At 42.9% G+C, this 27,422-nt stretch overlaps 1 protein-coding gene and 1 long non-coding RNA gene across 3 annotated transcripts in view; one reads left to right on the forward strand and one right to left on the reverse strand.

Annotated features, from left to right (window-relative positions):
- LOC142566122 (uncharacterized) overlaps positions 1–17,705 on the forward strand; it is a 96,078-nt gene extending 78,373 nt beyond the window's left edge. Inside the window, exons 2-3 of one of the 2 annotated variants that reach the window (XR_012824971.1) lie at positions 4,307–4,457; positions 17,471–17,705. This is a non-coding gene — a long non-coding RNA (uncharacterized LOC142566122). Of the gene's footprint in view, positions 1–4,306; positions 4,458–13,582; positions 14,226–17,470 lie in introns of those variants that run through there. The other variant, XR_012824970.1, reaches the window with a different exon arrangement.
- The window catches only part of LOC142566120 (SOSS complex subunit B1), a 67,895-nt gene that overhangs the window by 24,949 nt on the left and 15,524 nt on the right, over positions 1–27,422 (reverse strand). The window contains exons 4-6 of the mRNA XM_075676920.1: positions 23,374–23,445; positions 23,215–23,293; positions 17,700–17,796 (exon numbers count right to left, since the gene is read on the reverse strand). Coding sequence (XP_075533035.1) covers positions 17,700–17,796; positions 23,215–23,293; positions 23,374–23,445 — 248 coding nt within the window. The remainder of the gene's footprint in view (positions 1–17,699; positions 17,797–23,214; positions 23,294–23,373; positions 23,446–27,422) is intronic.

The following is a 27,422-nucleotide window of genomic DNA, read 5'->3' on the forward strand; positions in this document are numbered from 1 at the left end:
TCCTAAAGATGAAAAGATACTCAGTGGCAGAATAGTACAGTACTGGACACGAAAAGTCCCAAAGTCATGACACATCTAATAAGGACAAGAAGATGTGTGTAACTAAACCCTTGGAAATGAAAGGGGAAAGCACTGGTATTTTGCACAAGTTTAGGGGTGTGCGAATACCGTATATACTCGTATAAGGGCCACGCTTCATTTTATAGAGTCTTGGCTGGGTGCGGCCCTTACACAAATCAGGTCGATGCTGGCCTGCTAAAGGTTCGTGCCGTTTCCAGAACTGTAGCAGAGGGTAAGAGCGGCACAAATGACATAATGCTGCAGTAAACGACCTCAGATGCAGGCCCATTGTCCCTGACGAGCGCTAACCCAAACAGGGCTCCCTTCTCTAGAGGCGAAATGCCACCGATCTGACTGGAAGCACTGCCAACACAGCCAAGACGACACACCACACAAAAAAATAATGTCACGGCAGTGCCAGCCTGAGCGGCATCGATCGAAAAGCAGCTAGAGTCATCTAGCAACAACGGCACTAACTTCACTTTTCGGCGGGACGTTTTTAATTTTTTCCAAAATTTTGCCCTCCAAAGTAGCAGTGCAGCCCTTACATGAGAGCGGCCCTTACACAAGTATATATGGTATTCGAAACTTTCAAATAATGAATCAAACAGTGTAATGTATGATTCAGTTTTCAACTCGAATAGTCGCTATTCATAAGTGCCCCCCCCCCCCAGATCGTTTTCAAATACTCTAAAAGTATTTGAAAACGTCAACTGCACCCAAATAAACATAAAATGGGATCAAAAGTACAGTAAATGTTCACCCTCACAAGCATAGTATAGACATAAAACATGAGAACTTGCATAATGGAGCAGGCTATGTCACTTAGGCAGCCATACATTACAGGTTGTACAGCGATCATTCGCTCTCTCTGAAAAGCCTTCTGCATGTGAAGAAACTAATTCTAATGCTTCATTTGTGCTTTTAATGAACAACACTTCACAGCATACTATGTAATGACAGAAACTTGCTAGCTTTAATAATACTGGGATGTGAACGTTGTTTTATATGAATTGTGGTAACAGTTATTCATTATTGGAAACATATTCGCAATGTATTCTATATTTGATTTGGTCTCAACAATCACTATTCACACAAGCCTAGTAAAATTTCATGGCCTAGAAAGCATATAAAACAAATCTTCCGTGTAAATGCATTACTGTGCATGTCCACTCCAGGTAACAAGTGACATGCAGTCAGATGCAACTAAAAGAACAATGCCAATGCAGTCGTTTATCTACTAAGCAGCTTTCCAGGTTTTTTTCCTCTTTTCGAACAACATAAGTAAGCTAGTTTCTATAGCCAGAAGTAAGAAAATGCCACAGACAAACTTGGTGCAGCAAATCAGAACAATGCCAGCAAAATGTGACTAGCCACTGTGCAATTTTCAGCACTACCTGCACCAAAGCACCACAAGATGTGTACAGGGACGTCTTGACCCTACCAATCAAATATTCATTTGTAAAATCAATATTAAGTTGGGCGCAAATGTGCCTACGGTGATTGATGGGGAGGTGGGATATATAATGTGGCAACAGTTCTGCATACATAAAAGATTGACCGCACTCCTCCTAGTGACCAATGTGCAAAAAGATAAATGAATGAAAAATTTGTAATTCAATGGTGTTAAAGACATACAAAAGAGAAATTCTAAATCAGTTTAGATTGATCAAATATTCTTTGAAAACTATTTTTCTTCATTTTGCAGTAAGAGCTTGATTACTACAAAAGAAGACCAAACATCTTGCTCCTGAATCTAGCACTGAAACCCAAGTGCGAGTGTGGCATTATGGATTTTAAAGTATCTTCTCACATTTGACCCATTGTGGAGCAGTGACTGTTCTTAAAACTTGTCAAGTTCAACCTTTGGCTTCTCTACAATACAATGCTACTTCACATCATCACAAATAAACAAATAACTAGGCCCAAGCAGATGTAATCAAAATCCATGACATCGCACCAAGCTGTAATGGGAACTTCACTATGCCACCACCCGTCTTTTGTGAGTTCATCTTACTGGCTTATCAAGCCTCTTATCATGGTAAGAGTGGCTTTTTTGTATTGCAGAAGGATAACCTGCCAATGCAGCTCAAATTATCTAACTCTTTAGTGTCCCTTTAATATCCTACTCCAACCCACAATATGGTCAGTGCTGAAAAATATGTGTACAAAATGCAGACAGCGCCAGACACCAGCAATGGTATGATAGTGCTGTACCCCTGGGAGCCCAATATGTCAGAGCTCATTTGCTATTCATTTCATTGCATTAAAATCTAAAAATAGGCAGTGGGCACTTATTCAAGCATGAGTGCTTGCTCGGTACATTACACAGCAGTACATACATAACAGTGCACTTTGACTCTCAAAAGTTAAGGTGGGGTGATACTTCGCTCCAAAATAGATTTTAGAGCCAAAGCTCTATTCCTCGAAGTACAACTCCCAAGGTCAATCTCGGCACACGTTTGACCTTCAGCCACCACCAGCACACATGCGTGAAGTTATGACGCCACGTCACATCATCCGCTGTGGAGAGGCGTCGCAGCTGCACTCGCTCGAGCCTCGCTGCTGTGTACCACGTGACTGAGTAAGGGTTTAAAGGGCTAAATATAGTCCGACATAGTGCGACGCACACATTACATCAAGTTGGCGAGAACAATAGTTCGACCGATGGTCTGACGCACTGGCGCAGGGAACATAACCAGACGCTGCCAACATGCTCTGACATGCCCGGTATCGAGCACCACTCGCCCGCACACTGATAACGTCGGACTAACATGCTTTAACAGTTGCTTTGAAGGCGCTTGGTTGCTCAGTCTCGCCATGGATGAAGCATGCGCCAGTGCAAGTGCGTCAACACGTTGCTACAGCCACCAGGCTGAGTCCGAGCACCCTGTCGATATAGCTAGCGGGGAAGAAGCACTGAAGAATCGTGTCCAATCATGCTTAACAGAGATTTCACTCATATAACTAGGTTCAAGCCACATTGAACCCCAGCCACTTTTTTTCTTATTTTGCGCTTGTTAGACAACCATTAAAAGTTATACATCCAAACCATGTTATAACGCAACGAGTTATAATGAATTAACTGTAATTCCTTCGAATTTCCAAAGAAACTCGAGCATTTAAAATTGTGTTTCAACAAAGCGAAAATTTCCTTTAAATGGATATAAACCTTTTCTAGTTCATAACGAAGAACTACTAATCATTTTGCACTGATCGACCTGCGACACTGCTTGTACATAGAAACTCACCTGATTCAGCAGTTCAAAACTCCTGTGATCTGTCAGTTATATGGTAATGCGCCACCCTGGATTCTTTCCCAAATTGGTGTTTGCACATGCATACTACCACTGTTGCCTTGCACCACACTCTACCACTCTATCAACGCCGCATTCTCTTGTGCTCTGTGCACACAGCACACTGCACTTTGGTTGAAGATCAAGTACTACTATTATGCCCCACACAAACAAGGATAAAGTGTCTCAGAAAGGATGGCCTACATTTCGATTGGTTCACTTCTCGCAATGTAGGCCATCCTTTCTGAGGCACTTTATCCTTGTTTATGTAATTTCTACATCACAGGCTTCCATCTGTAAGCCCCATTCTTGATTCTGGATTACGCCCACATGAAACGCAGTAGTGGAGCAATGGCTTGCAGTACATAGAAGATGCTTTAAAACATGCTGCACCGCATAAATGCAGCTACGATTAACTGCTGAACAGGCGTAATAAATACATTTTCTTTGTCCAGTATGAAGTTTTATAAAAATCAGTTTCATTTTCTTTTTTCTTTCTCTTGTCATTGGCTCAGACGAAAAGTAATAAACACATTTTCTGTGTCCAGTATGAAGTTTTATGAAAATAAGTTCCATTTTCTGTTCTCTTTCTTTTGTCATTGGCTCAAATGAAGCTGTGCCAATGTTATTGCCTGGATGGGGCACCCAGTGCGACAAATGAGAGAATTGTGGCTGTTTAGGCTCATTCGTTCTACATACTGATAGTGTAGTTCTGTGAGCAGAAATGGTGGCAAGCTTACACATAAAACAATAGAGGCAAAAATGATTTCACAACTTGGTTCTGGGTGTGTGAATAACCCATCTATGCGCCTGTCAGATAAGGAGTCGTCATCCTTAAGAAAGTGAATTGCACATGTGTAATGGCAATGAGATTTCAGTGTAAACACGGGTCATTGTAATGAACCTTTACTGGTAGTTAGCGCTTGTTTGTAATTTCATTTCTTCTGCAGGGTGCAGGTTGCGAAATGAGCCCGCTTCCCTGATACCACGGCAGCTCCACGGTTTTGGTTGACTAAAGGTGTGCCTAGTGCGTGCATCATTGGGCATGTGACGGTGCAGCCAATGGGGAGGAAGAGGAGCCACGTCATGAGTGTATAGAATGTGCGTATAAAATAACAAGCACTAATGTCCAATTGAACACCACTAAACGGTCCTTTAAGTTATGAACTCCTCAGGGGTAAGCGAGCCTGTTCAGATGCTTGGTGCATTTCTATTTGGCCTTACCGACATGCAGTCAGAACGCAGGTGAGAGCTTGTGCAGACAAGGAACGCATAGAAAAAAAATAAAAAACATTTCACCAAAGCGACTATATTGCTTTTGTATTCCCACACGTAAAGAGTCTTAAGTGCCTCTGCCGAATTTTTGAAAAATTTTTTGTTATGTTGTCGTGTTAACTGGAAAGTGGACGGGTCTTGGCCATTTACTTGCGTTTTCCTCAAAACGTAATTTCAGGTTGCCTTTGCACCTTTTTTCAAACTGCTGAGTGCATGTGAATGAAATTTTGTGAACAGTTCATTTAGTGCATCTTATATTACTGGAACTAGAATGTACAGCTGGCTACTAAAAGCAGTTTTGCAAACAAATAAATACTGTGTCTCAAAGCCATTCATACAATGACAAAAAGAAAAATATGTATTTTGCTTCAATTTCTGACTGCATCTATTATTATGTGCATTTGAACCCCACAATAACAAAATCGGCAGAGAAAGCAAAAAAATTTACTTTCGCAAGAATTTGGTTGTTGCAAATTGAGCCAGCACAGATAGGGAATGCACTGAAAAATGAAACTTTACTGTCAAAATTCTGGTATCCTAGTTTGGTGAGCTTTGCTCAAGGATATAAAATTGCATTGACGACATAAGAAAGCGTGCACCATGCATCACTGATAACTTTCAGGGATACAATCACTTTTGCAAGATTTCATGCAAATGAGCATCGGGCATGTCGATGCCAATGAACAACTGCATTCCGCACAAACATTTGCCCTTATTCTCGGTTGATCTCTTTTGCGGATACAATCACTTTCACCAGATTTCACATTATTCGGTACCAGACATGTCAATGTCAATGGACAACAGCGTTGATACGATAACTTTCGCAAATTTTGTGTAACTTGGCATTGAATGCTTTGGAGCTTATGTGTGAGAGTGACGCAATAACTTTCATGAATATGGCATAACTTGGCATCAGACACACTGGCGTCTATGGACGACAGTATTGACTCGATTGCCTTCGCGAGATTTTGGACAGGTCAGCCTCTACAAGCAACAGCGTTCCTCCAGTGCAAGCTGTCACCTGTAAATGACAACATGTCCTGTGCCAAATTACGTGAAATCTCCCAAAAGTGACCAACCGAGAATACCGGGTAAACCTGCCCCCAGCAACGCCGAATCCACATGCGATGCCAGTTGAGTGGTACCGAAGCTAGCATTCTTGAATACAGGGGACACATTTTCGGATCTCAATCCCAGCCGGAAGCACGGATTTTTTGTTGTGGCTGGACTTTGTTTTCTCCTGCAGGTTATGCGCTGCATACGGCTCGCAAAGAAGAACTTAGTCACATGTCAGTGGAGGTTGACAGCGATGTGGTTGCGCCCGCCTTGCCATTTGAAACGGGCAATCAAAAAACAAGGTGGTGGTCATGACAGGCTTCTCGCACTAGCAATCGCTTCCTGCGCTTCACTGTTTTTGTGTGCGGCGATGGTATATTATGCAATTTAACTGGAGAGAAAATGCATTTGAGTACTTTTTGTTTACTCTGTTAGTGTTACACGTGTTTCGGCGTATTTCATTGATGTAGGATTGCAGTTTAGTGAAGTTTCGTAATCGACATATGCGAAATGCATTGAATCCTACGGGCATTCACCAGGGATACAAAAATATTTCGTTGTGACAAGAACTTCATTGTTTCAGAAATTCATTATTGCAGGGTTCAACTGTATAACATACTATTGTCTTTGTGCGAAGTTTTAAAGCTCTGCAACTGGCTTTATGAAAAAAAAAGTACATTAAAAAATTTTTTTAGCCTTTGGGCTTCAGAGCTAGATGAATATCACTGATATTATATGTAGTACTTCAAAATCCAATCCATGTTCATAACTCCTCTGACTGCAATTCTTCCTACTACATTTCACTGCACACTGCACCTGCCCAGTGCCTCTTTTACTATGCTGCTCAGTTGCTGAGCACAAGGTTGCAGGTTTGATATCTGACTATGGTGACTACGTATTGATGGAGACACAACACTAAATCTTATATTTAGTTTGAACATCAGGTGTTCAAATTTATTCTAGAGCCCTACACTAAGGTGTCCCTCTTAGCCCAGAGTACAGTATTGGGATTTAAACCTGCAAATTTTTATGCACTACTACACCACTGTGCTGCACACAAGTGCTATAATTCATGGGGCAATTGATGCTTCTTAAATATCAGCTCATCTTGAGCAGCTCTAACAAAGAAGCACACTACAAATGTCCCTGCAGACTTAGTCCAAGGCACATACCTTCCTCAGGCCCATGAGCGAGGTGACACAATTACCAATTTGTCATTTACAATTTGTTCTTATTGCTAAACAATGTCTCACAAACATGAAAAATACATTACTTGATCAAATGCAAGGGAGCTTCCACACAGCACATCTGTGTACATAGACCAAGTGACCATATCTCCTAAGTTTGCACAGGTAAAAACATCTCATTTTCCCAAATATACCAGCTGTTCTTTCTGGCTATATACAGATTTTTCATAAATTGTCTGTGGCAAATTGTTTGATTGGGTGGACATTACTTGCCCAATATTATTAAAATTAATTTTCCTGTAGTGAAGAGGAATGCTCAGCGCTGCAGCCACATCACCAGTTCTCCGGAGAGGCACGAGCTCGAGATTGCCTGGGATGCTCTGGTTGAAATGCTGCCAACGCTGCCTGCTGCTTTTGTGTCCTGGGCTTTGCTCGCTTTAGGTTTTGGTGGAGGTTGCTGCAGTTTTGCCCCACCATGTAAATACACAGCCGCACTCTGTCGTCCGTCATGCTTGATGACGCCAGCCAGATATCCCCACTGGTTTCACTAGCCATTGTATGTGCCGGTGTCCAGCATCAGCGAGATCCTGACATCTTCAGCAACCCCGATGAGTTTTGGCTGGAATCATACGAAAGAGCAAGCACCACCAACAAATGGGGCAATCCTCTGAAGCTCAACAAGGCGATCTTTTATTTAATGTGTGTCGCGAAGCTGTGATTTAAAAACCCCGAAGCCGTTCTCATCACGTGGGCCAGCTTCAAGACCAGCATTACAGAAGTTTTGGGCCGCCCTGGCGTGCACAAGATTCATGTTGGACAGCACCTACGAAGCCAATCCCAGCAAAGTGGTGAAAAGTTCACTAGCTACATAGAGGATGTCGTCGACCTCTGTTGGTGTGTCAATCCGACGATGGTGGAGGCGAACAAGGTTCGTCACATTATGGAGGGCATTTCTAACGAAGCCTTTCATTAGCTGCTCTACAGAAACCTCGCACTGTTTCTAAGGTCACTGAGCTTTGCCAGAGTTTTGACGAGCTGCGCAGACAGCGTCTTCTCAGGTGGCGCCTGCCTGCCCCGACAAAACCCTCTCGAGCATGGCCACCGCTCCTGACATTGACTCACTGTTTTACCAGGTAAAGCAGTTCGTCTGTGCTAAGGTCACTCGTCAGCTTTCACTGCTGTCCACTGCCGGGCAACCACCCTTGCCTTTGCCTGCCAGCCTTTGGCAGGTCATACAGGAGCAAGATTGTACAGCTCTACCTTGTGCCCGCAAGGCTCTGCCGGTGCCGACTCGCATTGCCTATACCAAGGTGAATACACCACTCAGCTATGCCGTGGCTGTCACACGGCCACCGTCTCAGACCGTTGCGCCATTCCCATTAGCCATGCCACTGCACCCACCTCCTCACTTCTTTCAGCCTAAGTACCCACAGGGCAGTGGACAATGGCGCACACCCGACAACAACAATAACAAAATTTTAATTATGGGGTTTTACATGCCAAAACTACTTTCTGATTATGAGGCATGCCGTAGTGGAGGACTCCGGGAATTTCGACCACCTGGGGTTCTTTAATGTGCACTTAAATCTAAGTACACGGGTGTTTTCGCATTTCGCCCCCATCAAAATGTGGCCGCCGTGGCCGGGATTCGATCCCACGACCTCGTGCTCAGCAGCCCAACACCACAGCCACTGAGCAACCACGGCGGGTGCACCCGACAACAGGCTAATATATTTTGCATGTGGTCTACCTGGCCACATCGCGCGATTTCGCCTTCACCGTGCAACATCCTACCGCCTTAGCTTCGATCCTGATCTATATGTTTCACCATGCCGGTCATCCTCTGCATCTCGGAACCCCGGTCAGATGTCTTTATACTCCGACCACTGCCCTCTTGTTGACCGCCGTCCGCCATCGCCTCGACGCCGCTCACTTTTGCCAGTGCATCGTCGGCCCTCTACACCGGAACAGGAAAACGAATTGGCGCAGTTCCAGAGGCAGGAACTGCATCACCCATGAAAAGACCAAGGCCCTTCTCTGACTAATGTTGTTGATGCCTATGGTGGACGACATCGCTGCACTCACCCTCGTCGACAGTGGTGCCGCAATTTCAGTTATTATTGCCAAACTTCGCCGTTTGCTCAGAAAAGTTACAACGCCACTTTTAAACGTATCATTTCTAACTGCCGGCGCAGACCGCATCACGCCTGCGGCTGCGTGTACTGCTCGCACTGTGATTAACGGCCTCCACTGCATCGTCGAATCTTTGGTGCTGGATTCTTGTTCCCACGATCTTATTTTGGGCTGGGACTTTCTTTATGCTAATAGGACCATCATCGACTGTTCTCGGGCTGAAGTGGAATTTCAAACGCTTTGCGACACCCCACTTCTTGACGCTCGTGAAGCTGAAGATAAAGTATCTGTTGCCGAAGACGTTGCAATTCCACCACACACCTCTGCCCTTGCTACGGTGTCATGCAAAGTTGTTGCTGATGCAAGTGTACTGTTTACATCATCTGCCATTTTCATTTGTTGCAAATGTTCCCCACTGCCTTTCACTCTTCTACAAGTTCGTGCCGGTGTTGGCAGACTGCTCATCTCCAACCAATTGTCATGTCCCCTCACTTTGCTTCGTGGGGAGTGCGTTGGCCACGTCCAATGTGTTGACCCTGCTGCCATCATTGACATGCCAACTCGTTCCATCACCACTCATGAAGCTGCTGGAGTGACCTATAACCTCGCGCAAGAGCCAACTTCACCTGATGTTCTTAACAGCTCCATCACCGACACGTTGACTGTTTCCCAACGCGCCCAGCTTCTATGCCTTCTCAACAAGTTCAGTTATTCTTTCGACTACCAGTATATTTCCTTCGGTCACACGTCAACTGCCTGTTACTGCATCGACATGGGTACCAGTGTGCCACTGCGACAAAGACTATATATTGTGTGTCCACGACAGAGAGCCGTGTTATCAACGACCACTAGCTGATATGCTCAAGCATGGCATCATCCGGCATTCAGATAGCCCCTGGGCATCCCTAGTTTTTGTTTTAGAAAGGATGGATCTATTTGGTCCTATGCCGATTACCATAGTCTTAAAAAAACAACTTGTAAAGATGTTTATCCTCTACCGAGAATTGACGATGCCCTTGACTGTCTCCAAGGCACAGAGTTCTTCTCTTATATTGACTTAAGCAGTGGCTATTGGCAAGTCCCCCCCCATGGCACCATATGATTAACCTAAAATGGCCTTTGAACGGCCGATATGAATGTTGTGTCGTGCCTTTCAGACTTTGCAACGCCCCCACAACATTTGAGCGCATGACGGACAACCTTTTGCATGGCCTCGAGTGGAAAACGTGCATCTGCTACTTAGACGATGTGGTTACCTTTTTACCCAATTTTTCCCATCGATCTCTGTAGGCTAGAAGTGCTACAGTGCCTCACTGACACCAGCCTTCAGCTCAACCTGAATAAAGGCTGCCTTGGTGCACATCAGCTCACCATCCTTGGTCATGTGGTATCTAAAGACGGTATCCTTCCCGACGTCGCCGAGCTCCGTTCAGTCGCTGATTTTTCCTAACCTTCCTCCATAAAAGAACTTCGTGGCTAACTTGGCCTCTGTTCATCCTTTGCCACTTCATTCAGAATTTTGCATCCATCACCGCTCCCTTGAATCAGCGTTTACAGAGTGACAAAAAAAATTACACCCGGTCACCCGCTTGTGACGATGCCTTCCAAGAGTTGCATCGTCTACCAACCTAGACGCCAATATTGTGTCACTTCAACCCTACAGCCCCGACCGCAGTACAACCGACGCCAGCGGTGTTGGACTCAGCACTGTGCTCGTGCAGCGCAAATCTGGATTCAGCAAGTATGTCGTTGCATATACAAGCTGCACCCTCACCAAATAATTATTCAGTTACGGAGAAGGAACGTTTGGTCATAATGTGGGCACTTGGTAAAGTTAGACCTTACCTCTATGGTCATCCCTTTGACGTAATTACAGACCACCTTGCAATTTGTCGGCTGTCCACGTTGAGGGATCCTTCAGGCCGATTAGCTTGCTGGGCTTTGTGGTTGGTTGCAAGATTTCGACATGCGCGTTGTCTACAGGTCTGGTCACAACCACACCAATGCCGAAGTGCTTTCTCGTTTGCCCATGTCAACCGAAAGCGCTGCTTTCCTGTCTGCCATAGACGAAGCACTTTCGCTCCCAGCAGGCTGCTACATGACTTTGGAGCAACACAAGGATGCCTGGATTAGCGCACTTATCTGCTTCCTTTGAAAACCGTCGACTCTTCTTCCTCCATTTCGAACTTTGTGCCGTCAAGCCTCTCAATTTGAAATGTGGGACGGCCTTCTCTATCGCCGGAACTATCTCTCTGACAGCAATAAGTGGTTGTTGGTCGTACCTTGACATCTCCGTGGTGCAATATGTTCTGCATGCCATGCTGACCCACCGTGTGTACACGTGGGTGTTTTCAAAATGTACACCCGGGTTCCCTCCAGATTTTATTGGTGTGCCATGTACACCTTTGTGTGCAACTACATTCAATCGCACCTTCAGTGTCAACACCGTAAGGTTTCTGCTCAGCATGTCTCTGGTCCACTCCAGCCAATCCCAGTCCCTGCCAGGCCTTTCGATCGCAATGGCATTGACCTGTGTGGACCCCTTCCGAGCACGGCTTCCAGAAACCACTGGACAGTCATCGCCACTGACTACTTGATGCGATACGTGGAAACAGACACTCTGCCTGCAGCCACAGCTCGTGATATAGTGTCCTTCCTCCTGAAAAGCTTTATTCTCCGTCACGGTGTACCTCACGAACTTCCGAGCAATAGAGGACGTGTGTTCCTCTCCAAAGTTGTAAATGCACTCCTTGCTGAATGTCGAATCGTTCATCATGTCAAACCACCTAATGGTTTGACCGAAAGGTCTAACCGCACCCTTGGCGATGTCTCCTCTGATCACACTGATTGGGAGCTTACTTTGCCATTCATGACGTATGCCTACAACACTGCACCACACTAGCTTTTCTCCATTCTTCCTCTTGTATTGCCGCTAACCTTCGTCTACACTCGACACCATTCTTCTGTACTGACACGACTCATCCGAATGTACACCCATCTCTGAAGCTGCCCGCCATGCCGAAGAATGCCATCAGATAACTCGTTTCTTTACAGCTGTCAACCAATGGCAACAAAAATCTCGACGTGATAACCACCCACACTGTCATTTTCTCCCAGACTCACATATGCAGCTTTGGGTTCCAGTTGTTCCTGCTGGCCTCTCATCCAAGCTTGTCTCCAAATATCAAGGGTCCTACCGTGTTGTAGCCCAGACATCGCCTGTGAACTATATCATCGAGCCAGTCATGCCACCTATGAGCCAATGCTGTCGTGATCATGAAACCATCCACGTACAGCACCTGAAGCCATATTGCGACCCACGATACTATATTCACCATGAGCCATGAGGATGGCTCATGGTGGGGGGCGACTGCAGTGAAGAGAAATGCTCTGCGCAGCAGCCACATCACCAGTTCTCCAGAGAGGCACGAGCTTGAGATTGCCTGAGCTGCTCTTGTTGAAACACTGCCAACGCTTCCTGTTGCTCTCGTGTCCTGTCCTTTGCTTGCTTTAGATTACAATCAATTGGAATGCCAATGTCATTTATCACACACTTTGGGAATGAATATCTCGAAAGTGGTGTCATGGTAAGAGTTCATTCCATGCAGATATGCCCCGAGAACTCACTGGCTACAATTCATTAATTGAAATACGCGCCATAATGTAAATAGTGAAAAACTTACTTAGTGAAATGTTGTTAGTTGATTATGCATTTATACTTTTCGTGCAATTAACTGCCTCTTTGAGTAAATACAGCTGAAGGACTAGAATTGTACCATCTGCCACAAGCAATTTTTAAAAGCTCTATATAGTCTAAAAGAAAACAAAGGGGATAAAAAACAAGAAGGAAGCACCTTGTTTGTGTTCATTTTTCATCCAGGATCACAGCGCTATCCCCTGGCATTTGAATGTACTTTGCAAGCAATTTCTGTCATCAGTGATGATACAGACAAGAGCCTCACACAAAGTATTAGAACAAATTTTTCTTAAATGAGTGGCAATAACATGCTTAAACAATTAATATATGCTGCTGCAAGCATCTGGCTTTTGTTACAGCAGAATTTTTTTACTAATTGCTTCTGGTTTAATTTGAAAAACAATAAAAGCCAACCTTCTTAGCCATTTAACCCCGAATCCTGATCTTTACTCGTCATAGGAGGTTGTACCAATATCGCCAATGACGAGTCACACTTGTTCAACCCAATGTTGTGCTGCTTCCGCTGCCAAACACGAGTTACAGTTGTCATTGAGGGAAAGCTGCCCTCAAAGCAGCTTTCCTCTTCTGTGTTAATTATAACCAGAAACTAATCAACTAATATATTTTCAGAGTCAGAATGACACAGAAGATATTATGAATACATAATGAATTTGGTAAATTTAGTATATTCTGGAATTATTTCGCAATTAAAGGGTTAAGGACAGACACTGGGTGTGAGGAGGGTATGAGGTACCTTTCAAAGGTGTTTTCTTCCACTATTAGGGTGCTTAGAACATCTGACAGTACTGTAGTGCATTACTGTCACTGTGACTAGATCTTTAACATTTCTCTATGACAACTTTCATGCCACAATGCAGTATCTCGATATGAAGGGCATACACCTCACAAGAGCCCAGCGGGGAAAAGCGGAAAAAAGAATAAGAAGCCACAAGACTGCAAGCAGACCAAGAAAAGAGCATGGCCCCATGCATGCCTAAAGCCAGTCATATAAGGACACATGAGATGCACCAAGCAGGATGCACAAGAGAGAAGACATCTGCCCAAGAGGCCCACAGAGCAGCAGCCTTTTGGTCTGCAGGAGGCATACATTGTCAAATGAGAGAATGTGAACTGTCCATTTCACTGTCAATACTACAAGACGTGTAGGTGTGAAATGAATTTGCCATTAAATTTTACAATGCTTCCAAAAACAGTCAAACAGCACAGTCATCTGCTCAAATTCATAAAGGGGAGCAGCCAAAGTTACGTCTGCTTGTACATATTTATGTGGTTAACAAAAGTCATCTACGAGACTACACATTCAAGTCAGCATATCTATGGTAAGGTCTGAATTTGCTTCAATCTGCACCTTTATTATCAACAGTTTATTCCGCAGTACATTCAAAACTTTTAGTGAAAAAGCCTGCCAGTTCTATCAACGAAAAAATGAGAGTTCATGATAATGCATTAAATCAAGAAGGCTTAGTTTTGTATGTCAAGTCGGCCCTCTCTAACCAAGAACTTAAGAATAAAGTCAAGAACTGAAGTGTATTGAACTTCAGTGTTCAATAGAGGGAACTTCACAGATTTTTGTCAGGCTCAAAAATCGGATGCCCCAGCATTTGTGACATCACTGTCACCCATACCATTTTAGTATAGTTGAAGTGTCTAATGCTTAGCATAAATGTGTAGGAAAAAAAACTGTTTATAGATAAAAATTACTTATCTGATGATATATAGTCAGAAGCATTCAACAAAACCGCTTTTCTACATGGACTACAATTTTTCGAGGTCAATTTCAATGTTGAAATTACAGGCTGTACTGTTTTCTCACAGTAGTGTAACAGCATTACTTTTTCTATGTACATAAATGCTAAGTGGTTTCTTAGCTTGTCAACATGATATTGTAATAGACCTTACTTATACTGGCAGTACACTTCAGACTGCATGTTTCCATCATCTTAAGGCCTAGAAGACTTGAAAATGGCTCTGCACTCTGTTCCATAGACACAACTGACTTGAACTGTCTTGATGGCCGCTGGTGCCATCAACAGCGGTAGTTCCATCAACAATGGTAGGTACAGATAACAGGCATTAACATGCGCAAGGGTTTTTTTTTTTCTTTCCAAATGACATGGATGGTAACAATAAAGCTAATGTCCCTACCACAGTGCTGTAATGCTGAATTCAAACAGGACAATGAATTGGAATTCCTTTAACAGATTTGCCATCACATGATAGCTGGGTCACAACAGTGCACGTCCCGCACCTCGTCAGTTCTATGTTTCGCAATCTGACACGGATCGATAAGCCGCGTGGCACTTCAGCTCAGGCCTTTACCAGGCAACTTGTGTTAGCTTAGTGTGATATGCAGGGTGTCTACTAAGCTGGCATTTCCAAATTCCTTGAGTTTTCCGGTTTTCCCTGAATGCCTTTGCAAAATTCCTGAGTGATACAGAACTCTGTTTTGTGTCAAAACAGGCTGACACCATGTCGGCTGATGCTGTCACTCTCTAGCAAGCATATTAACAAATTTTTTAAAAATGACTTAATTCAGTTTCAATAGTGAAGAGTAGTGTTTATTTTATTAAAAAAGAAAACAGAAGGGAGGCGTTAGTAAAATGCAGAGCGAATAAAATATATTTGAAAAAGTGGCAAAACCCATTGCAAATACGAAAAAGATGGTAAAGCCAATTGCGAATCGAGTTGAACATTTTCAAATACAAATAAAAAGAGATGCATACAGAAGCAAATATTTTTAAATATCAGCCATTTCTATCAACCGACAGCAAGCTCATTGGTATGGGGACAGAACTTTGTAAAAAGTACGATTCTCTCTCTGCAGCTGGAAAGTCAACCTCAACTGTCCTGACATACTCTCAGCCCATGCACAATGCCTCAGTGTTGCATTTCACTGTTTTAAAGAGTTTATTTTGATTTGGATGAGGGACACGTGCATCTCGGCATTAGCCAACACTTTGTTTTTTAAGCTTAAGCTCCTTCAAAGAAGCGGCGGCACACTTTCTTTCTCATTCATTCCTCAATGCGCCGGTTCTTTCTGTTCTCGTCCTCCTTCCGCCGCGCATTCACCCCATGGAGCATTTGAAGCATCCTTTTGGTCAGTTGCATAGTCAACGCCCGAAAAAAAATGAAGCATGTCTTTTACTGCCCTTCAAGGCTCAAATCGCCACAGGCACGTCCGACAAAGCTCTGAAGGTGACAGGAGATGGCAGGTGCACGCGTGTATAATTAAGGAATACATACTGTGTTCCGTGCCAATTGGCCCTTCCCACGCTTGTTAAGCTTCACGGCAATACTTCGCGTATGCTTCACCGCTTAACATTGCTGTGCTGAGGCGGAGCTGACTTTCGGGAACCGGCATTATGCAACGCGCCGGAGTCGGTGCCATTACTGACAGTGGCGAATTCTTTCAATAAACACGGCACCGAACGGCAAAAGCTTAATAGCGAACGTCGAAGCAGCTCGGCCTAGCGTTGCCGCGGTGGTGGCTACGGCTGCTAGCGGATCTGCGTGCGAGAGCGCCAGTCCGAGGCGGTGAGATAATCAAACTGGCGGTAGTGGTTTTGATTAATGCCATTTCGGACCTGCAGTCATGGCAAAAAGTCAAGAAAATTGTATGGCAAAGGGTTTTTGCGTTCGAAATTTCAGACGTTCTGATACAGACATACTAATTATCGGACATGTCCCAAAAATCGGGTGTCTCGAAAATCGGTTGTTGACTGTACACTGGCAACTCCACCAGCCGACGACACGGCGTCAAAGAAGATTCGTTACGATTCATCTCTGTTACTCGAGTTAGTATTCGCACAACTTTCATTCCCTTTCAACAAAATTACAGCTAATTTTCCCAGATATAAGCACAAATTCCCCGAGTTTTCCTTGAGTATCCCCCCCCCCCCCACACTATGCAAAATCCCCGAGAAATCCTGGTTTTCCCGGTTGGTAGACACCCTGGATATGTGCTTATTTTATGAACAAGAACAAATTCCTTAGTGCTCAAATACTTGTCAAGTAGACGTCACTACCGGTGCTTGTTCTCAAGTTCCTCTTGCAGCACTGTGTGTTTTCACATGAGAGACAAAAAATTCACATATAATTGCATTTTGCCAATACACAAGACATAGAGATTCCACAGCAATGTTCCCACAATGTGAATTGGATGTCTCTAAAGGGTTACAGAGGCAAATTATCATGTGACAGCTCAATCTGTAACTAAGTTGAGATTTTGTCCCCCTGTGTGAATCCAGGTTTGTAAAAAAGAAAATAAACAAGTGCATTAAGAATAAACTGAACTAGACCAAATTAAGGCAATCATACATCAACTTTAAAGTATGTTTCGGCATTACAAGGTGTACACGTGGCCAATCAATGTAAGATGTTGGGAACTTCCACTACACTATATATTGCATAAATCAAGCAAAAATCTTTACTTGCTCTGAAAAAAAGCAATGAGCCTAACATAGGCATTTTATCTAATCATCAATTAGAACATCCCAGCTTCAATGTTTCAGTGGAAACTGCCAAGGTTATGAAGGATGATGTAGCAAAAGCAATCCAAACAGATCACAGCTCAAGTAACACTGCGAGGCATTCTCCACACGTGGTTCCCACTCACTCTGTTCTGGGATCAAGCAAATTACAATAAGTGGCCAAGATTATGAACCACAGGTGCCACTATTGTCTTTCCTTTCAACAACACAGCTGCCAGAGAGCGACACAAGCTGCTGCTTGGTGTACCCTTGCAGATTACAAGTGCAGGGACTTGAGGCAAGGTACGATAGCAAGGAGGGAGAGGTGTGGCTGTGGAGTAGAAGCCACAAGAAGTGTACAGACTATACAAGGCGCCGAGAGGTCCTCCCCGTGCCCGAGTGTCAGAGCTGAGCCAGTGACACACGTGCCGGCACCGGACTGCACCCTGAAGTGAGCCAGCTGTGAGCTGCCATGTCATGGAACTAGACACTGCACAACACTCACCTGGAGCTGGTGTGGGCAGGGCTGCAGTACCTAAGGAGTCGCCACTGGCCCCGCCCACCTGCGAAGTCGGTGACCGCCGCTGGTCCACATTGGCATTCTGCAAACACGCAAAGACAGTAGTCAATAAACGTGGGCTATAACTACTGCTTAAAAGGTGCATTACCCTTCACTAACTGGTTGTAACGATTTCATAACATGAAAGTTCAGAACTCCTGAAAAGGCCTCCACTAACTGGTTGTAACGATTTCATGACATGAAAGTTCAGAACTCCTGAATTGAAACGCAATGTTTAACCAAGAGAAAAAGTGTGATTCCGGTCTCATGTTTAGTTATCCAAGAAAAAAGATGTCCACGCATCACCATCTCTGACTTAAAGAAAAAATGCTGTGCCCACAGAGCTTCCAATGAGGTTCAGAAAGCTGCAAACATTCAGATGCACAAACTGCAGTCGTCCCCTCTGTAATAGCTGTTCTATAGGCTGCTTCAAAGTATGTACAGTGAAAAAACATGTGGACATAAGCTCATTCTTTTGCACCAGACACTCATTTAATTTTTGTGTGTGTGTGACAAGCCCACAAATATCACCTCAAGGTATGAAATGGAGTGAAACCAATTATATAACCGCCCCCCCCCTCCCTATTTTACTTTTACATAAAAAACCCTTTCAAGAACAATGCATAAGTTTTTCAAGACATCAAGGATCTTCTTAAATATTTTTTAATGGACATATGGAGCTGTTGAAGGAACGTTCCAACTGCAGTAATTTTACAAGAGCTGCAGCAGCCGTCAAGTAAAAAGTGTTTGAAGCAATAAAGGTGCCCTGTGCTCACAATCGTCTTACTAATTGCTTATCACACAATGTACCTCTCATAGCTACATGCTTTCAAACGACGACTCAGTCAACAGCACTCCAGCGTTCTCATATTCAAAGGTTTTGCATATTCTGCCTGTGCCAATATTGCTGCCTCCAGTGGGGCTTCTTAAGACCTAAAGTTTGACTCTCCTTACCCTTGATCCACAGTACTAATGCTAACTAATGCTAACATCACCGAGTGCAACCAGAGGCCAGCACCATCACCAAAGTGTTGCGGCTTGAGATGGTGTTCGGGCCAAGAATCTACCAAGCCCATTGGCGAGTGCGTCCGGTAGTAGGAATGAAGGAAAAAGGGTTTATTTTACATTATTTACAATGGCTCCAGAAACGGAAGTCCACTCCATGCAGGAGTATATTAAATGTCTGAATTCACATCAGGACACACCAGCCTCTCGCTCTCCGCACGAAAGGACTCCGCTTTTTAATGCCGTCATCTTCCCTAGGCACCTAGACTAGGGAATCTTATGACTATATCCCGGCCAATCACGATCGCATCGTTCTGATGCACTCCACCTTTGATGGTGCCAAATATGCCTCGCATATTTAGCAAATTTAGCACATTTAGCATGTTTAGCATGTTTAGCAAATTTAGCAAGCACGGCACAATCTGGGAATCCGAGGTCAGCACCGTTCTTCGGTAGCCATAGACTTGGGCCCCTTTCAACCATTAGTTCAGCTTGTCAGGTACAGGTAGAGGGGGCCTTTTGTGGACCCGTCAGCAATCGGTGTCAACGCTGCATTGACTTCTGGATAGGCACTGAGGGGATGGGTGGGGGTTGTCTCATGGCAAACGTCTAATTAATGCTCTTGGCCGTGTTGAGACGAAACAAAAGTAAGAGCATTGACACACATTTTTTTATTACATGTGAAACAAAAAAGTGCTCACTAAGCCTTTTTCTGAATAAACCATCACCAGCCAACACAAGCAAGATAGCTCAGTATTAAAAAAGATGCTGATTAGGACTGGCTTGACTTGAATTACATAAACCTCATGGTCAGATACACAAATAAAATCCAGAAGTTTGGCAATGAAGGCTAAATTCAAGGATTTGTAAGCACTCGGTGAAGTTTAAGTGCCTTCAAGGCTTTGAAAATGCCTGTTTTCGAATTCAAGGATTTTCAAGGACCACTGACCCTGCGAAAAACAGTAAGAAGCAAGAGCAGCATGATATCAGTAGGCTTATACAAATTGTGCACACTGATCAATGGGGTTTCATGTCCCAAGGCAGCACAAGGAAGAGCTGTGTAGGTATTTGTCTTATTGGTCAGCAGTGATATAGTTAAGTAGATTCGTACAGTCAGCTTTAGTAACAACTCCTGGCAAAAAATGTTTCATACAGTGCTTCTTGCTGGACACAAATGTTTTGCTTGACCCACTACAACCTTTTTTGCTCAATAGGCATGCTGTTCACTTTTTATGCTGGTAGTGTGTCACTACTTTTTTTAAGCATGATTCACAATTTTTTGTTACAAGACAAACAAAATTTCTTGATATAGTGCATGCACATTGTGCCCATTCACTGACCGCAGGAACTAATGCAGTCTAACACAATTTTCAAGCACTGAATAAACCTCACAGTTTGCCATCTTGCCTCCCTTCCTTCTTGCTTCCCCCCCCCCCCTCCAAATAAGAAAAAAAAAATGAAGAAAGTTCACAACAAAGAAAATAAAAGGGGCGACACTTTCTTCTTTCTTTTATCTGCACTGTCTTGTAGCAGAGCACCGGCTGTTAAAAATTCTTACAAACAGGGTGTGTCACGTAACTTGAGCCAAGGATTTAATAAAAAAGTGGTTGACTGCAATTGAATGAAACCAACGACACATGGTTTGCTGCCATGTGGTGCTCCTTAAGATATGTTTTATATTGTGCTTAATTAATTAATTAATTAAGGACAGTTATGCAACATTATTAATATTTTCTTTAGGGCCAAGTGCGTTTCTTTACGTTGTAGAGGGTATTTCAAAATGACCGATCCAATTTTTTGTGGCAACGTACAGGTTGCACAGTGATTTTTTTTCGGCGTTTAAAGAAAGCCTGCGAAATGTAAAATAAAAACTACATGACTGCGCTCGTGAGCTATCATAATGCAATGCCCTCAACCATGCTTCGAGCCTATCGCTTATCAGGGGTACCGGGAAAGGAAAGGAAGGAAGGAAAGCAAGTTATCAGGGAAAAGAAGCACCATGCTGCCTTTCCATGCGCCACCGTCAAAGATGCTGACGCAGTGCAAAGCCCATGCCTAGAGCGGTGGCCGCTCGCTTCGCCATGGTCTGCACGCACAGTTCTTCCGCACGAAGCACGGTTGAGAGCACTGCAATACCTTAGCGCATGAGTGCAGTCATGTTGTTTTATTTCATATTTCAAGGGCTTTCTTTAAACACCAGGAAAAATCACCATGCAGCATGTGCGTTGCCAAAAAAAATTGGATTGGTCATTTTTCGAATGCCCTCTACAACGTAACGAAATGCACTTGGCCCTAAAGTAAATATTAAGACATTTTCATAATTTATCTTAGTTAATTAACTGATTAAGTGCAATATAAAAAATACCCTAAGCAGCGCCACATGACAGCAAACCATATATCACTGGTTTCATTCAGTTGCAGTTAACCGCTTTTTTAAAATCCTTGGTTCAAGTTATGTGAAACACCCTGTACATGCCACGCCTGCACACAGCAGTATTGTGTTGTGTGCATTAGTAATATGCTTCTGTGAGCAAAAAATTGCATGCTGGAACCCACTACAGCTAATCACAGCAGTTTAGTTTCTTGCAACATGTGAATATAGTCACAGTGAACAGCTGTAAGCACAGAGACAAATCCTGTTAGTGCCATGTTACCAATATTTAGGACCACTAGTAGAGAACACAGTTGTACAACACAAGCACATCTAGAGGGAAATTCTGCATGTACCAGTCTGACAATCACATAATGTACTTTATTAAACCTGCAGCACAAAGCAAAGCTTCAAGGAACGTTTTATACAGCTAGGTAGAATTTTCTTTAGGGCAGACACTTATACCATCAGTAATGAGTACACTACTAGTATTTGCAAGCAGTTACAAAAGCAGTACAAAAAGTACACAAGCATCCACCTATATCATACTCTCTCCACATGCAAGCAACACAAGGCTGAACAGGTTCCTCTCGACATTTTCTTTTTATTTATTTATTTATTTTTGCAATGGCTATGGTAAACTAGTTGCTGAAGAAATGTCACAGCAACAGATGCCAGACCACAAGCATAGTCAACGTAATGTCAGAGGTAGACTCACCAACTGGGTGCTTTTTTTTTTTAGCTGCACCAACTTTTTTTATAAATTGCCTATGGCAGATCGCACAATTCTAACCCTTGATCTAAACTACTCGATGAGGCAGTAATTACTTCTACGAGAAATCAAAATGCTCAATTGAGTAATTAACATAAGTATGCTAATTAACTTTCTATTTAACTAATTTATGCCACATATTTCTATCTACGAACTACAGCCACTGAGTTGGCATGGCATATCCACTTGGAACGAATTTTCTGTACAGCACCAGTTCAGGGAGATTAATTTTCAGTGTCCAACAAAATGCATTAGTGTTCCAGTTACTTTTTCAAGAAACTGCTGCGTTATGCATTGAAGCACAAAGTAGCTGGAACACCAATGCATTTCTACGGACACCCTCATTCTTCAACAATTGATCGATCATCAATGACTATAAACAATCAACATTTCTGACATTTCTATGAAAGAACATGGTGAAATCTTTGAAAAACTAATAACCATCAAGATACACCTACCAATTTATTCTTCAAAAAGCAAGCACCCCAATGTAAGGAGCCGACCAATTGCACAAACCTTTCCACACCTGAAAGCTATTAGCATGCCGAGACATTTGTACGACGTAGTAGTTCGGCGGAAACCCGCAAGGTGCAGGGAAGTAATTAATAAAGGGAAAATCACCAGGACAAATTTTTCTTCAACTGCGAGGCTTTTCTTTCAAGGAACCCGTATGGGTTTCCTTTGTAGCAATTGCTACGAACGGGTGGATGTCTGATTTTCCCTTTACTAGAGACATTTGTAGTAACTTGCTGAAGGGGACACATCTGAAAAACATCAACCTAAGCTAGAGCTAAGGATTTAACTTTAGGCCTACCAAAAAGGCCATTCTTACCATAAGCAGAAGCCTGGCCAGCCAGAAAAAAGTCTTAAAAATGAATGATTGGTGAATGAACCAAGTCGAATATCCCACACTATATTTATTTATTTACCCTCAGAGACATATGGCCCATGATATTATGAACTTTGGCAGTAACTGCTCAGGTCTAGACAATGATGGCTTACCACTGCAAACAGAAAACGGTGAATGTTAAAGAAAACACTGATTCAACCTGGCTTTGCCCTTTAATGAAAAAAAGCAAGTGTGAAGTCAGATCCATGACATCCCAGTAACATCATGGGCACAGCAGTTTTGGCACTAAATAAGAAATATTCACAAAAAAAAGCTTTAATTTCTTAAGGAATACCCTACCAGCAAAAACTGCTTTGTTTCATTTTAGTACCTTTTTAAAACTATGTGTTAAAGCAATTCTGCCAGCCTGTTTCTGGCCTCTGCAATGTTTGTCAAGTTCGAAATATGGATGAAAATTACTAACCAATTTGGCCTGCAACTGCTGCATGAATTCTGGGTTAGGTTCACTCATAAATGGTGTTTCACTGAAGGGCAAGCAAAACCTGGAAAAAAAAAATGGCACTGAGAACGACTGCAACAGCAACAACTGTCGCAATATATATTCAGACAAAGGTACACTTACTCTCCAATCTTCTGAATGTCACCACCTTTTCCGGTATACAAAGTAAGGCAGCCTTTCCAAAGTGAAGCGTATCTGGAGAAAAACATTTTCACACTCACTGAACTGATATAAAGCTCTAGAGTGAAATGCACCAACACAAACAAATTTGTAAGCACAAAACCATACATAACATGTGGTTCACTTCAAGAGAGAACTTGCATTAACTTCAAATTCTGACCAACTTCACTTTGTAATCTTACAGATGAGTGCATGAAGAGCATGTGTGATTAAAGAATCAGCAGCTAGAACACCCTCCTGAAACCGCTTGTATATGAAACTAGATGTTGCCTTCAATCATTTTCAAAATGAACTAGGTAGTGACTTTATAACATTCCACTTGAATAGGATGCCAGATGCGTTCAGCACTGTATAAAAGTGGTTTAATCATACACTTGCCACCAGTTTCAAGAATACTGACACTAATTTGACATAGGCCATTGTGTTGTAACAGAGCATTAAAACCAACCACAATCTGATTATTAGGCACACCGTAGTAGGGGGGGGGGGGGGCTCCAGATTAATTTTGAGCAGCCTGGATTCTTTTTGTGCACTGAAAGCATGATACATGAGCATTCTTGTGTTCTGCTATCAAAATGTGGCCACCACAGCCGAGTTCAAACCTGTGACTTCGCACTCAGTAACGCAACACCATAGTCACTGCGCTACCGTGGTGGGTGAAGTGCGTTTAAAATACCATTAAATTAGAAAAACCAGGATGAAGCGTGAACATGGCAATTCACCACACAAAGTTGTATTTTCATTTCTCTGTTTATGCAAGCAAAAGCAGTTTTTACCATATTCAACATGAGGAGATGGCTAGTTAATCCAAATACAATGAGGTGGTCCTTCTGGCATTTAACAGAAGCGTTTAAACGAATAAAAAATTTTTTCACTTTTGTAATATAAGTCAGTAGTAATGAGAAATGACTTGAAAATCAATTTTGCCCCTCAGCTGCCTCCAGGTCTCAGGATAGAGAAGGCATAAAGTAACGAAATTTCGAAATAAGTACTGAAAAAGGAACGGCCATGCACAAAACAAATCATATCCCTCTTCTTTCAGTAGCTTCCTGCAGTCAGAAATGGCTATAGAGAATTTGGGCACAGGTAAACAGTCGCAAACCACATGAAAAAAAGCTAAAAATCCAATTAAGTAAGAAAGAAACAAATTACAGTGGAATCTCATTATTTTGAACCCGCTTAATTCAAACTGCTATTTTATTCAAACTGACACTGTGGTTCTGTTAAAATTATGTGTATTTCAATGCACAAAAACTATGGTTGGGCGAACATTCTATATTTTCTCATATTCAATCTAATGCCATGCTATTCGGCATTTGCTTCGCTTTCAGTATTCAGAATTTTCTAACTATTCAGAATAAATGATAAATGATATCAATTTAATAATGCATAAAAAAATTTCAGTTTCGGTGAGCAAGGCACACTGCCCCTGATACTGCTCATAGTTGAGACAAGCCAATAACGAAGCCAGCGCTAGACCAGCCTTACAGTGGCTAGAAGGGGAGGTGGGAGCAACGGCAGCTCCAGAGTAAAGCAAGCAACAATGACACAGCAGCGGCACTGCAGTAGCGAGCAAAATCACTCATCGGCATTCCCAGCACAAGAGCAGCAGTGCGAGTAGGTGATTCAGTTCGTGTGTAGCAGTCTTGCATTTAGCACAGCTTGCGATAGGTTGAGATATGTCGTGTTTTGTAAGGAGTGACAAAAAAAAGCGTTTAGTGGCCATCTTTTCGCGAATCGCTCACTGGCTGAAAATACTGTGAGGTAGGAAATGCCACTTTCCCAAGGTTGCCAGCATTGTCTGCATGGGAAAACAGCAATGCAAGGGATCATGATGTGCCGATGCAAAAATTATTCTAGACATGCCATTAAAAATTATTTGGCATGTCTGCCAGATCGGGACACTACGACAGAAATGCAGCAACAAAAATCACAATGGGCCTGCAGCGATCACCTGACCACATTCAGAAATCTCACCCAACGCTACAGACTCGAAAGACTCACATTCACGCCACTGCACAATTAATTAAACAGGAACGAGGCTGTAACCTTACTTATCCCAAACACACACCTACCCTAGCCCGGCCATCTTACACCCCTGCTACCCAGGATTATACCCAACCACAACCAAAACTGCCGGACCATTCTTTCTAATAAAGGTTATTTTCTTCTTCTTTCATGTTTGACTAGTATTAAAAAACATGTAAGGTCATGTCACTGGGATATACTCCCTACTCCTTATCCAATTATGCTTCTGAAAAACACAAATGAATGGGGATTCAAACCTTATTCAGCAAAGTGAATAACTTTATTTGCTGTTTCCCATGCTTCAATGTAGAGTGCCGGTAGCAATCAAGAATGCTAACAGAATAAACAAAACACTATAACAGAATTCATAAAGAAAAGTTGGAAAATACTGATTGCACAAGAACACGACCGCAGTTCTAGCCTCACAATCGTGGCAGCAGTTTACGCACGCCCCCCATGCTACTATTCACTTTACAAAAAAGCATGAATGTTCAATAACACGAACATCATGTACTGCATGTTCATGCAAAATGATTAGGCATATATGTGACAAGAACAAGAACGGAAGACTCAAAATTTATGTAAGATGTCGCAGGTTCAAGTACTGCATTCTGTTTTTCTTTCTTTGTCTTGCCTTGTTTTCGACTTTGACAAGGAAATTAAACTGTACTGTAAAACCCATTCTTTGTGACCCTCTCGTTGTGTTCATTACAGCTGACCTTGTTCAGCAAATTGTGTGGCAACTATAATGTCAAGTCAGCAATGCTGCCTACTTCCAGCTTTTAAGAGCTAAAGAATGTGTCCACCTTGTCAATGTTGAGTATGCATGGTTGATTTTTCTGTGTTTGTCACTTCTCGTTCAATTATTTTAACTTTCGTGACCCACTCTTATTAACTACTTTTTTTATTTTTGTTCTCTTCCTAAGTGTGAATGAACTGTTACCAATATCAGTTTTGTCATACATATTGTTATGAGCCAACTATCCTGCGGCGTCTCCCTGTAAGAATGTGCATTCTCTGTATTTTTGAACGCTTTTATTTCCCTCCACACTAAGGGCCCTATGGGTGCTTTAGGTACTGTAAATAAGTAAATAAATAAGTTAGTATTACAATCTGGTAAATGAATTGTTCAAAGCCGCACTAGAAGTTTCAACTAGACACACTTCATAGCAATGTAGTCTGTGGCATCTGGAAGCAATGTTTTTGTACACCTTTCGTATTTGCTCCTTTTTAGCATTTTTGGAGGAAACATAGCCAGTTACATAATTAAGTAATATGCAAGTTGCTTCTTATCAACAGTGTATAGAGCTGTGGTCTGGCAACACATCAGAAGATGACAACACTTTCAAGCAAACAACATATATATGTCATTAAGGGTCCTACATACTACATCCTTCGGCTTGCAGTTCAGGTTTGTTAGACACACTCTCAGGACACACTATTACACTATTAGACACACTATAAGACACATTGCCATGCCACTGTCCAATTTTTCAATTATTGAAGTTTCAGATACCGTACGGCATCTCACTCAATGTTTCTCATATTCACAAGCAGATTGCTGGAAAATCTCGAAAATGGCACCATTCAAGTTGTCCCCCATGTCCTTGTTTTCCTTGGCGATATTGTTTCTAGGTGACCAAACTGAAAATAGTCACCAACAGCTGGCGAAGCAGCGCTGATAAGGCCAAACAGCCAAGGCAGTGCTGCCATAACAAAGATTTGCTGAAAATCATTGGGAGAAGTTTGCCACCCATGGAGAGAGAGAGAGAACTTTATTCGAAGTCCTTGCTGGGGTCAAGAGAAGCAGGGGTCCGAGAGACTAGCCCCACCGGAGCCTCCCTTCCTCAGGTGGTGGCCACTCATGGAGTGCCTCAATGGTGACCACGCCTGAAATTACATGCACGGGCTAGACTGAGGACTGTAGAAGCGGCGTGTGGACGTAATGGGCAACACTCGCATGA

Source organism: Dermacentor variabilis, unplaced genomic scaffold (assembly GCF_050947875.1).
Source record: "Dermacentor variabilis isolate Ectoservices unplaced genomic scaffold, ASM5094787v1 scaffold_12, whole genome shotgun sequence".
Classification (NCBI taxonomy): Eukaryota; Metazoa; Arthropoda; class Arachnida; order Ixodida; family Ixodidae; genus Dermacentor; species Dermacentor variabilis.